At 56.3% G+C, this 12,852-nt stretch overlaps 1 protein-coding gene across 1 annotated transcript; it reads left to right on the top strand.

Annotated features, from left to right (window-relative positions):
- Window positions 1–899: 899 nt before the first annotated feature.
- Window positions 900–6,434, top strand: LOC124249857 (beta-lactoglobulin-2). The gene is made up of 8 exons (XM_046681370.1): window positions 900–995; window positions 1,385–1,524; window positions 2,196–2,269; window positions 3,795–3,908; window positions 4,731–4,835; window positions 4,927–4,999; window positions 5,092–5,136; window positions 6,317–6,434. The coding sequence occupies exons 1-8, from the start codon at window positions 900–902 to the stop codon at window positions 6,432–6,434; spliced, it is 765 nt and encodes a 254-aa protein (XP_046537326.1).
- The last annotated feature ends 6,418 nt before the right edge of the window (window positions 6,435–12,852 follow it).

Below are 12,852 nucleotides of genomic sequence, written 5' to 3'. Positions count from 1 at the left end.
TCACACTGTCAACGCCCTCGACGGTTCTCTAGGAACCACCCCGCCCGTGCTCCCGGTGGAGGATTGTCTTGCTCTTGAGTGTGGCAGGCCAGTCCCTGCTTCGGTGGGCCTGGGGGTCCTGAGACCACCGTCCTTGAGAAGTTCCAGGAGATTCTGACGACCCTCCAGGCGAGAACCACGCCCTGAGCGGTGGGGACACTGAGACTGACACGCTGTGCTTCGGGGAAGAAGAATAGGATCATGTTTACGTTCGGACCTTCTTTCCAGTAGCTGAACAAGGGGAAGGGGGCGGGAAACCAGTTGACAGGGCCCTTCAGCCTTTTTTCCCATTAAACAAATATTTGGGGGTCTAGAGCTTTGGAAATGTTATTGGCAATAGAAAAGAGAAGACAAATTTAGGAGATTATTTTGGGGTGAAAACGTCCAGACCACTTGGACACACCATGGTGACCCCAGGTTTTCCAGATGGGGGTGCTGCTGGGCTCCTGCCGTCGAAATGGGCAGAGCTGTGGGACAGAGGGGGCTCAGGTGTGGGAGAGAAGTGAGTTCAGGTTGTCATTGTCCAAGAGCCTGGCCCAGGAAATGCCCTGACGCTGGCGGCCAGCCGGGACACGCACCCCAGATCCTTCACTTCTGGGGCCTACTGGGAACTGTCCAGGCCCCAGGGGCTCTAGTGGATCTTCCGGTTTGCTCTCGGAGGGAAAAAGGCTTCCTATTGTCCCAGTTGAGGAAGCCACTGAGGGCCGAGGATGAGTCACGGAGATTCGGGGAACCTCATGGCGGGGGGCTGGAGGGCGCTGGCGGGCGGCCCCTCTCCAGCTCCCCTCCTTTATAGGGCGCCGAGCCCGTGCCTCGGTCTCCTCACTCTCCGGAGCTCAGAGTGCACCCGCAGCGCAGCCATGAAGTGCCTCCTGCTTGCCCTGGGCTTGTCCCTCATGTGTGGCAACCAGGCCACCGACATCCCCCAGACGATGCAGGATCTGGACCTCCAGGAGGTTCGAGGATGGCTGGGGTGGGCTGAGCTGCGGGGCGGGCAGGGGGCTGGCTCGGAAATGGAAAGGTGCACAAACGGAGCCATGACGTGAGGAAACACTTGGCCTTGCTCTCCACATCCAGGGGGTTTGTCACTTGGTTTCCTAAGATTCAGATGGTCTCGGGTGACTCAGAATTTGGACTCTAAGTCCATCGGGGTTGACACAGCAGGGTTATTTTGAGGGTGGGAAGCTTGGCAGCCTAGCGTCTGGCAGCCGGCAGAGGGTCAGCCAGTGCTGATGTCCATCCCGTTAGACTCGGCCTGGCCGGCATGGGGTGGGACGGAGAGTCCACTGTGGGGCTTGGGGGCCTCTTCCTGCCCCTGGAGTGCAGCTCGAGGCCCCCCCCTCAGGTGGCAGGGAAGTGGCACTCTGTGGCCATGGTGGCCAGCGACATCTCCCTCCTGGACTCCGAGAGTGCCCCTCTGAGAGTGTACGTCGAGGAGCTGAGGCCCACCCCCGAGGGCAACCTGGAGATCATCCTGCGCGAAGGGTGGGTGTGCCCCCGGGCTGCGGGCCAGTGAGGGCCTGGCTCCAGGAGGGGTGGGTGGGCAGGTGGGGCTCCTGATGGGACCTGGCCATGCTGTGAGTGGGCATGGTGCCCCAGGGGTGGGGATTGGGGCTTGGAGGTTCCTAGTCCCCTAGAGGCCCCCGCCAGGGCTCTGGACTAACAGGCTGACCACATAGAGTGACCCCGGTCAGTGTGGGGAGAGGCCGGCGTGGAGGCCGGCTGGTCAGCTGCAGGCTTCAGGTCCTCAGGGCCTGGTCCGTTCCTGCCGTGAATCCTGTCTGCCCCCAGAGTGGGTGACCAAGGGTCAGAGAATTCTGAGGTTGAGCTGTGATGACGTCCTTGGAAATGCTGTGATCAAGCCCCACATAGACAGGGTCTGTTTTGCGCTGCCATGAGCCCTCGGCCACAGGCCCCCACACCTGCCTGCCGGGTTTCCTAGCTGTGTCCCTTGGTCCCCTTGTCAACCTTCCTGAGTCGCTGGCTTGGGGCCACGAGGGCCGCTCACCTTCAGGCCGAGACCTCACGGCCTTGCTACCAGCCAGCCCAAGGCCATCTGGGCCGGTGTTCTTGCATCCTGTGGACACTTCCTGGAGCCCAGCTCCTGTCCCTGCACCGGGTTCGTGAATGACCCTCACCACTGCGGGGCTTTTCAGGGCAAACCACGTATGTGTTGAGAGGAACATTGTGGCCCAGAAGACTGAGGACCCAGCTGTGTTCACGGTCAACTGTAAGTGTCCCTACCCTGTGCCCACAGGGCCACCTGGCACCCACCCTCAGGTGGCCCTGGGCGAGGCTGTACCCCTCCTGACGCTGGGCCCTCTGAGGCTGCTCTGAGTCACTCAACGTCCTGCAGCAGGAAGAGCAGGGCTTGCGTCTGCGGCCTCATCGTGAGCACCAGGCCCCGCTTGCCTCACCCCTGCAGCTGTGCAGGCACTCTCGGGGTGACGAGGCCTAGGGACTCCACTCCCTCCAGGGCTCACCCTGCTGCCCAGCTCCTGTTCTCCCTGCTTGACGTAGGAAGAGAGCGGGCAGCCTCTTGTGCACTGCAAGGTGGGTGCCATCCACGCAGGTGTGGGTTAGCGCCGGTTCCAACAGCAGGCATGTGGCAACGTCCCTGCTCAGGGGCTGGCAGGCTGTGGCTCCTTAAAAATATCCAAATAAACCAGACCTGTAGGCAAACACACTATGGATTTGCCTGCCAAACCTGGAAGCTGCTTCTGGAACGTTCTGGGCCTCACCCACCTCTCTCCTGCACCCTGGCACTGCCCCCTGGCCCTGGCAGCCTCCCATCCTGCAGTCAGCCTCATCTGGGACAGGCCCCTGCACCCACCCCCGACTCCACCCTCCCCACCAGGGGCCCACCTGCCCCCTCTCCCAAGTCCACAGGGCTTCCTGCCTCTCCTCTGTCACTTCCTCTTCCTCTGAGAGGCGGTGAGTGTGGTGGGTACAATCTTGTCCCCAGAACTGACCCTGTCACGTCTGGTCCCAGCAACCCAGGGCAGCCCCTTAGCCCCCGTCCCTGCGCCTCCCGTTCCTCACCTGGGAGCGGGCTCAGCTGCTGTTCCGCCGGTCGACCTGAGAAGGTTGCGGGAGTCTCTGAAGAGCTGGGGCAGTGCCTGGGGGGCTGCTTGTCTGCCCTGCCGTCGTCCTGCACCAAAGTTGGTCAGGGCCGTGGGTCTCCACCAGTGCCCTGGTTTCTGCCTCTGAAGAAGGGAGACGTGCCTACCCCACCTCGCAGTAATTCCCCATTTCTTTCTTCCACTCTCTGATGTCCACGTGTAACTCTCGACTCAAGAGGGGCCCCGATCCTGGACGTTCTTGTGATGCTCCTGGGACCTGGGCACCTGCCCTTGGGAGGGGTCGCCTGGATTTAGTGCCTGAGTATGGATGAATGTCTGAATGAATTAACGCCACTCCAGGACGTGGGGGCTGGAGTTTGGCCAAGCGTGCAGTAGGTCTGAGCAGCTTCGTTGGAGCGCCAACACATCGAGGGGCTGTTTACAGCTGGAGCCAGGGGCAGGAGGGGCTGCCTCGAGGGCGGTGCCGCATAGGGGCCCCTCTGGGGTCCATAACACTTGTTGTGGGGCTGCCAGTCATGGGCTCTTGGTGGAACCGTGGAAATGAACCACAGGGGGAAGGAGATGCCCTGAGGTCGGGGTGTGTCCTGCACTGTCAGGGAGGATGCTGTCCCGGTGGAGGTCAGAGGGGCACTCAGATGAGAATCCAGGCCTCTGTTTCGGCCTCTTTTCCAGATCAAGGGGAGAGAAAGATTTCCGTGCTGGACACAGACTACGCCCACTACATGTTCTTCTGTGTGGGGCCCCCCCTGCCCAGCGCTGAGCACGGCACGGTGTGCCAGTACCTGGGTACGTGGCTGTGTCAGCCAGGGGGGCGTTCGGCGGGGGCCACTCCTCACTGAGATGTGGCCCTTGGTCGTCTTTGAACAACGAGCACTCATGACGACTGACCCCTGGCTGGAGGAAGGGAAAGGGCTGCCCACCTGCCTCTGTGGGTCCCGTTAGCGAAGGTCATCGGGTGTGGTGTCCGACACGAGTGGTGCTCTGATGTGGGTGACTTTGGGATGAGGGGCAGGGGCTGGTGCTGATGTCCGGGACAGGCTGAGTAGGGGCGAGGCAGAGGATGAGGGGTCTGTCTCAAGTGGAGGGGCCACACTCACCCTGGGGGGAACAGGCTGTATTGATCCAATAACCTGACGGAAGGAGATTTTCAATGACCAGAAAAGTTCAGAAATGAAAGCAACTTTAAAGGGTGAGATTCTCACAGAAGTAAATATGTGGTTGATGCCACCATTGTTCTCAGGGGATCCCAGGGTCTGAGTAGAGCATGGTGTTGGGCTGCTGAGGGCTCCCTGATCCATAAATCGGCCAACCTGGGTGGAGGAGACCCCACAGCCTGGGAGCAGGGGCCATTTTCCTACCATGACTGGGCGACACCCCCCAGTGCTGCTCTGGGAGGAGGAGGGGGCCTGGGCCGAGGAGGGAGGGAGAGACCCTGGAGGACACGTGGGCTGAGCCCTGGAGACCACCCTGGGAGGCTGGGCTGGACCAAGCTCTACCGACCTCAGGACGTTGGCTTGTCCTTCCCATGCTCCCCGGCCGGGGCACCCGGCCCCCTGAGGTCTTGTCAAAGCCCCCACAGCCCAGGGACTGACCCCCCGACCCCCACAGCCAGGACCCAGAAGGTCGACGAGGAGGTCATGGAGAAATTCAGCAGAGCCCTCCAGCCTCTGCCAGGGCACGTCCAGATCATCCAGGACCCGAGCGGGGGACAGGGTGAGCTCTGGCCCGCGGGGGCCCTGCCTCGGTTTGAGAAGCAGAAGCTGTCTCTGCTCTGAGTCCCCATTGCTGGTTCTGTGGGAACCAGGGCGGCATCTTTCTCCCATGGTGGCCTCCCAGGAGGCGGGTGGCGGGCAGGTGGAGGGTGCAGAGCCCCTGAGGTGGGGTCCCCCCACCCCCACCAGACCCCCCTGGGCCCGGGGCTGCCTGTCTGACTGGAGTCTCTTCCCCGCGGCTCTCCCTCCCCCTGCAGAGCGATGCGGTTTCTAGGCGAGCTCCGGCCCGTCCGCCTCATCGGGTAACGTACCAACCAGGCCCCACGTCCTGGGCACATGGTGGGGTCTCACTGGGGCCCCAGAACCCCCTGAATCAGTCTGGGGACCACACTTTGGGAATGGCTGGAACTGGGGTCCCTCCTGGTCCTTGTGGAAGCAGGCTGGCCACGTACCCGCTCTCTCGGAATGGCATCTCCAGGATGTCCTCTCCTGTGTCCTGGCCACACTCGCACGCTGACGTCCCCACCACTCCTTCTTGGGGGGAGGGAGGGTGGGTGAAGGTGGAGGGCTAGGAAGGATGGCATGGGGTGATGGCCGCTCAGCCGGAGAGGGTGAGATGGGGCTCCCTCTTCCAAGGAAGGATTGTCCTGCCCCCTGAGTCAGAGTGGGGCTGGTGATGGTCCAGCAGGTTCCCCAGGAATCACAGGGGAGCCCCTGTCCACTTCAGGGCCCGGGAGCTTTGGCTCCTCTGCAGAGACGCCAGGAGGGACAGAGACCAAGGCGGCTGCTGGACGTCGCTCCTCCTGGGCCCAGGCACCTCGAATCCCGGCCTCCATCTCCTGCTCTGAGCCATGCCTCCTTCAGCAGTAAAGAAATAAACCTGAGCGCTCTCTCTGCCTGAGTCTTTCCTGGCCGACGCGTGTGGGATGGAGCCTATGGGGCGGCTCAGGGGGAGGAAGAGCAGGGCTGGGATAGGTGGTATCTGAGCTCCAGACCCGCCCTGAGCTCAGCGCCGGCTCCAGTGGGAGTCCTCATGCCCCGTGTGAGGGGGTGTTGGACACAATCTGTTTGTCCATCACTGTTGGTTCATCCCTATCATCGCAGGGCAATGGAAACCCTATTTGCTGGTAGGGCAGTACACTTGAAAATCATAATTTTTCCTTTACATTTCTTGGAAAAGAATTGTCTCAGGAATCTTCTTGGCACCTCCTGCCCCCCTGCCCTCCTTGGAGGTGGGGATGTCGGAGCTCCAGGACAGGGAGGGGACGCAGCCTGCTCTGTGGATGGACAGAGACCAGCATCAAAGAGCAGGGCAGACCTGCCCCCGCCTGTCAGAGCTCAGGGCCTGTGTCAGGGAGCTGCTGCCCAGCTGACCCGCTTCCCCAAGAGAGAGATGGGAACAGGCACGTGTTCCTGGCATCTCACCTTCCTGAGCCCCTGCATGAGTGTGGAATATGCTGCTTCTGGTCTGTCCTCGCCCAGCCCCATGCACACAGAGGGAGAGCCCCTGAGCATTGCAGACCCCCAGGTCCACATGGCCCGGTCAGAGGCAGAGGTGGACATGGACCCGGGCTGGTTCAGCTCCACATCCCGGCTCTAATCTGATAATCTGACACCAAACACCCTCCCAAGGGAGCACACCCAGGTCCCAGCTCCAGGTATGAAAATGACAAGTGGAGAGCAGGACAGGGTTGGGCCACAGCGGGGTGGGAAGGAAGTGAGCTCATTTCTGTAAGCGCAGAGTTGGTGTTCCACACTCGTTTGCGGTCATCCCAGCCGTGTGCTGGCGAGGTGGTCAGTGCTGTGGTCAAGAGCACAGGCTGTAGGTCAGCCTGCCCAGCGCCCTGCTGTCACCTGCTTGCAGGGTGTCACAGAGCAAGCTCCTTCATCTCTCCACGTCTGTTTCTTATCTGTAAAATGGCGATGGTGGAAGGAATGGCCTCAGGGAGATGTCGGTGGGGCTGGAAGGAGAAAAACAGCTGTCCTGCCCTCTGAGCAGTGTCTGCACGTGGGAAGTGCTCAGCCACCTCCAGCTGCCGGCACGCCTCCTCCACCAGCCCCGCTCCCAGCACCATCACCATCACTGACCTCAAGTTTCCCAGACTCCAGGGCCACCCCGGGGAGCTGTGGGGACAGCTGCCCTTCCTACTGGGGACCTCCCACCACCACCGTTGTTAGTTGAAAGCACATGAAGACCACTCTCTCTGAGTTTAATCGTCAGCAAGTTTCCTAAAAAGGCCATGGGCTGTTGGACTTCAGTCCGGACAAGCTGATGTAGGCGCATCTCTCCCTCCTAAGCGCAGTTAGCAACCCTGGCAAACTGGTTTGGGACCTGAGACCAGAGGAACAGCACAGTGGCAGGTTGCCCCACACCCCCCATTCAAGAGAATAAGGTGACACAAGCCTGGGATTTCCTGACCTCCGCCCAGCAGTAGAAGGAGCCAGGGTGGCTCATTCCGAGCCTGAATCGAGTGGAAGGGACGACGTCAGGTGAGCCCAAAGCCCAGGGCAGAGAGAGTTCAATGGGGGCCCCTCCAACAGTAATCAGCCAAGAGGCACTTTCCTTAGGAAATCTCACAAGGAAACTTGGCTGACCGGCCTGCAGAAATACCCCCTGCCCCTCAGGCAGTGCCAGCAGGAACAGGGTGAGCCCCAGCAGCAGACACACCAGGCAGGTCAAAATGGCACCACGCAGGCTCTGAACATTAGACTGTCGTTGGAACTAGCCACAGAGGTCGGTGAGGACCTGCTGACCCTAAACAGGGAGACTGCCTGCTACAACCAGAGGTTCCCAGGGCACCCAGTCTCCCGACATAACAGGGAAAATGCCCAGGAAACAGCCCAAACTCACCTGTCACACCCAAAAGAAGGAAAACCACGACTTTAATGAGAAAAGACAAACTGACACCAACACCAAGATGAGTCAAACGCTGGAACTATCTGACAGGGATTTTAAAGCAGTCTTCACAAAAACGATCCCAGAAGCAATTACAAACACACTTGTAACAAGTGAAAACAGTGAATCTCAGCAAGGAAGTAAAAGTTAGCTAAAATCCAAATCGAAATTATAGAACGGAAAAACACTACAGCAGAAGTTAAAAGTTCTGTGGATGGGCCCAATAGCACAGTGGAGACGACAAATTCAGAGACATAGGTAGGTCGAAAGGAAAAGGATGGAAAAGGGACACCATGCAAACATCAATAACAAGAAAGCAGGAGTGGTTATTTTGATATCCAATGAAGTAGACCTCAGAGCAAAGAAAACGAGTGCAAAAAGAGGCATTACATGTGACGAACGGGTCTGCCCACCAGGAACACGTAACAACCTGAAATGCGTGCGCTCCAAACAGGAGAGCTTCAAAACACACGGAGCAAAGACTGATGGGACTGAAAGGAGAGACGGCAGATCCACCATTAGATTTGGGACTTGAACATCCCCTTTGAGCGACTGAGAGATGCGACAGAACACTAGACGTAAGGTCAGCGAGGAGACCTGCACAGCCATCAGCCACAGGATTTACCTGATTGCACAGAGCACTCCACACCGTGACATCGGAAGATGCATTTTTTTCCGAGTACCCAAGGAACAGTCACCAAGATAGCCCGTATCCCCGATCCCACAGGTTAAGGGCTCAGGCCTAGAGACTGCTCGCCACCCCACTTCAGATGCCAATTGCAAGTCCAGGTTGTCACCTTTGCTTCTGACCGACCTGCTACAGATGGAGTTCCAACGACTCCCCTCCATGGGTTCAATTAACTTGCTGGAGTGGCTCACAGAACTCAGAGGAACATTTTACTTACTAGATCACCAGTTTATTATAAAGGATATAACTAAGGAACAGGCAGATGGCAGAGACGTGTAAGGCAGGGTATGTGGGAATGGGTCTGGAGCTTCCATGCCCTCTCCAGGCTCACCCTTCTCCCCAAATCTGCACGCGTTCACCCACTTGGAAGCCGTCCAAACCCTTCCCTTTGGGCTCTTGGAGGCTTCATTACACAGGCACGATTGATTACATCACTGGCCACGGGGGACTGAGTCTCCCCTCCCCAGAGGTCAGAGGGTGGGACTGAAAGTTCCCAGCCCTCTATTCGTGGTTGGTTCCCCCGATGGCAGCCAGCCCCTGTCCTTAAGTGTTTCCATGTCACCTTATTAGCATGAACTCAGGTGTGCTTGAAAGGGGCGTGTTAGGACATCAAGACGCCTTCATCACTCTCATCACTTAGGAAGTTCCAAGGGTTTTAGAAGCTGTGAGCCAGGAATGGAGAAGAAGCCCAAATGCATATCCCTTATTATAAATCACAAGATCGCACTTTCCGTCTTTCAGCTTTCTCGTTTCCTGTGTCTGCCTGTTAAATTTCTAGCTGATCTTTCCTTACCCAGGCAGGACCACCCTCTCAGTGCTGTGGGTTTCCCCTATTGATCTTCAACATGGCCTGCTACTTTCAGGCACAAATCTTTAAGAGCAAGAACGGAAAAAAGAAAACAAATTGTTTCCAATTGATGTAACAGCGCCCCAGAACCAGGCCGAAAGTATTGATAGGGATACACTGTTATCCAGAACCCAACAAGGCAAATTCACAATGCACAATTAGCAGACACGCAAAGAACCCAGAAAACACAACCCACAAGGTAGACAAAGACCAACCAACGGAAACCAGCCCAAAACTGACAGGGAGGTTAGAATCTCCAAACCCTTATTACAACTATATTCCATATATACTACGAGTGAGGTGGAGGCGTGGAAAATATGCAAAAGACCCCAATCCAGATTTTAGAGATGGAAACTACAATGTCTGAGATGAAAAAGAACAATGCTGGGTGGGATTGACAGCAGACTGGACGATGAGGAAGAAAGTGTTAGTGAGCTTGAAGACAAAGGCATAAAACGTGCCAAAGTGAAACACAGAAAGGGAAAAAGACTGAACGAAGACAGAGCAACAGGGAGCTGGGAGAGAACTTCTGGTGGATAAATACATGTGTCATTGGATACCTGAGGAATGAGGGGGACAGAAAAATTATCTGGAGAAATAATGGTCCCAAATCTTCAAAATTTGACGGAAACTGTAAATGCACAGCTTGAAGCAACCCAGCTGATAGCAACACAGAAACATGAACGAAACAACGCGAGGGCACGACGTAACCACATTGCTTAAAACCAGCGATGGAGAAGAGATAAGGATGACAGCCTTTTAAAGAATGATTTTACAGGGAACCTTTGGTTTATTTGCTTTATTAGGGTGGGGAAAGTCCCTTCCATTTCTGTTGTGCTAAGAGGTTTGGTTTGGTTTGGTTTTGAACCAGGAATTGCTATTACACTTTAACCACATGTGTTCTGCGCAGATTGATGTAACCAAATAGCTTTTCTTCTTTAACCTATGGAGGCTGTAAATTGCATCAGCACGTTTTATGTCAGATGATCCCTGCGTCACTGAAAGAAACGGTTACTCATGATGGGGCATCTGTATCCACTGCTGATTTGATTTCTGCTGTTTTGTTCAGGAGGTTTTTTGTCCATTTCTGGGGTAATAGTCCTTGTACTGTCCCGTCTTGATGCAGTACAGAGGTGAAAATGACCTCATAGGGCGGAGTGGGGAATATGCCCCCACTTCTGATCTGTGGAAGTGTTGGCATAACTTCGGAATCAAAGTATGTTCCAATACGTCCGGGTCCCTCAGAGCACAGCAGACCTCACCCGTCAGACCGTCTGGGCTGTGCCTCCTGGGTGGGGTGGTTTCCACCACTGATGGAGGACTCTCAGTAATTATAAACTTATCCACATTTTCTAGTCCTCACTTTTCTTCTAGCAATTTGCTTATTTGTTCCACGTTTACAGATTTATTAGGATGAAGTTTTCACTGTGGTCTCATCTTTTTCATCTCTGCTGTCTCTCCCGTCGTGTCTTTTTCCATCCCCTTGTTTTGTGTGGCGTCTCTCCTTGTCTTTGATTAGGCTCACTGAGGTTTGCCCAGGACCACGGGGGGTCCACATTGTTGAGTCTGGGGACTTGACACCCATCTGGGGCTGGCAAACCCTGGCACCCCCCTAGGGCTCTTAGAACACCCTTCACGGATTTCAAGACACCGAGGCCCCCTTCTGCTGGGGGGCCACTCCCTTCCTCTGGGGGTAGCTGTGTCGTCCCACGCCCAGCCCCCACAGCCTCCTCCTTGGGCTTCTAGAGGCGTTTCTCCCATCCCACCAATGGCTCCGTGGGTCCCCTGGGTCCTGGGCGTGATGTGTCCTGAGGGCCTCCAAGCAGGGCATGCTCCAGGGCAGCAGCCCCCTGGGCCACCAAAGGCTGGGTGACAGGTGCTTCCAGAGCCTGCAGATGGCTCTGGTGCCTCAACCTGCTTTCAGACCATGTTTCCAAACTGAGAAGGAAATCTCATATGGAATCCAGCACGGCGACCTGTGCCTCTTTGAGCTCCTGGGTCTTCACTGTTGGCGGCAGAGGCCCACTGGCCACAGGCCAGGCTGGCGTGCTGCGCCCTTGGTTTGCTTCATAACCAACATTCACGAAGACAGAGCATTGAGTTGCGCAACAAAGGAGCTTTTCTATGTCCTGTGATGGGCCCATGGCTGAACAGAACACAAAGCAACGTGCATTTATCATTGGTCTTCACTCATCAACGCCTTTGTCTCCACAGTCCTCCACGCCCAATAGCACCAGATCTGGCAGGAACAGGAGTAACCCTCGTTCTGTGTGACATATGCTGTGGTCGGGTCATATGCCAGGTCAGGAGAGGCTTAGAAAGAAAGTGAGTGAGGGGCCAGGGAAAAGGAGGGTGACGTTCTATGTGGAGTAGTTGAGACTCAGACGGAGGGAGGTACGAGCCATGAAGGTATCTGTTGAAAGAATGTTCTAGATAAAGAAGCAGGCTGGGCTGCGCACAGATGAGCAGGGAGGCTCTGGTGGGCTCAGCAGGGAAACAAGGGGTGAGACCCTCAGGAACTCAAGAATCCACCTCTGGAGAAGCAGACTCCTGGCAGAAGTGGTCGGGAGGGCAGCAGTGCGTGCCAAAGGATGGAGAGTCCGCTGGGAGTGGGTGGTTTGCAGTGACGATTGGACTTTTTAAAAATTGTGGTAAAATACACGTAACATTTACCATCTTAACCATTTTCAAGCATACGATTCAGTGGCATTAAGCACGTTCTCATTGTCGTGCAGCCGTCCCCACCATTCATCTCCAGGACTTTCTCATCCTCCCAGACTGAAGCTCTCTCCCCATGAAACACTCACCCCGTCCCCTCCCCCATCCCACCATCCCACTTCCTGTCTCTGTGGGTTGACTCCTCGAGGACCCTCACCACTACAGGATTTCTCCTTTTGTGTTGGCCTCATTTCACTGAGCATCATGCCCTCCAAGTTCATCCACGTCGTGTGTGTCAGGATCTCCTTCCTCTTTAAGACTGAGTAATACCCATCGTATGCATGGAGCACGCTTGTTTATCCATTCCTCCATCAGTGGGCGCCTGGGTTGCTTCCACCTTTTGGCTGCTGTGAATAATGCTGCCGTGAACATGAGTGCACAGATATTTCTTCAAGATCTGCTTTCTGTCCAGGAGTGGGGTTGCTGGATCATACGGTTATTCTGTGTACTTTTTTGAGGATCCGTCCTGTCCTCCACAGCAACTGTGACTTGGCCTTTAAAAGTTCCTCTGTTTGTTGGCACATGTAGGGGTATTTGTCATATTATATTTTATTGCCTATGAAAATGATGTTAGTAATGACAGTAAGTGCAAACACATTGCGAGCACCTCCTCTGTGGCCAGCACTCCGGAGGCATGCAGGGAGGGTGGGGGTGGGGGGCGGGCTGCTGGGGCACCATGGTGGCGTCAGGGAGAAGTTTGTCAAGGGTCTGTGCAGGCTGGAGTGTCCACTGGAGAAGGAGTGCCTTTCAGATGACGGGTAACACATGACTGCACGCTTAGGGGCATGTGGCTCTGGCCACCACGGTTGTGACCAGCGAGACTCAGACTAGCACTCATAAACTCATGCTCCTCCCCGGAGTGTTTGAGG

The sequence above is a fragment of the Equus quagga genome, chromosome 1 (genome assembly GCF_021613505.1).
Source record: "Equus quagga isolate Etosha38 chromosome 1, UCLA_HA_Equagga_1.0, whole genome shotgun sequence".
NCBI classification, from domain to species: Eukaryota; Metazoa; Chordata; class Mammalia; order Perissodactyla; family Equidae; genus Equus; species Equus quagga.
This window is presented reverse-complemented; position numbering and strand designations above follow the sequence as displayed.

Coding starts and splice junctions, on each gene's coding strand:
- LOC124249857 (XM_046681370.1), top strand. CDS start 900: ATGAAGTGCCTCCTGCTTGCCCTGGGCTTGTCCCTCATGTGTGGCAAC. Junction 3,909..4,730: donor CACGGTGTGCCAGTACCTGG/GTACGTGGCTGT, acceptor CGACCCCCACAG/CCAGGACCCAGAAGGTCGAC. Junction 5,137..6,316: donor CGGCCCGTCCGCCTCATCGG/GTAACGTACCAA, acceptor GTCCTCGCCCAG/CCCCATGCACACAGAGGGAG.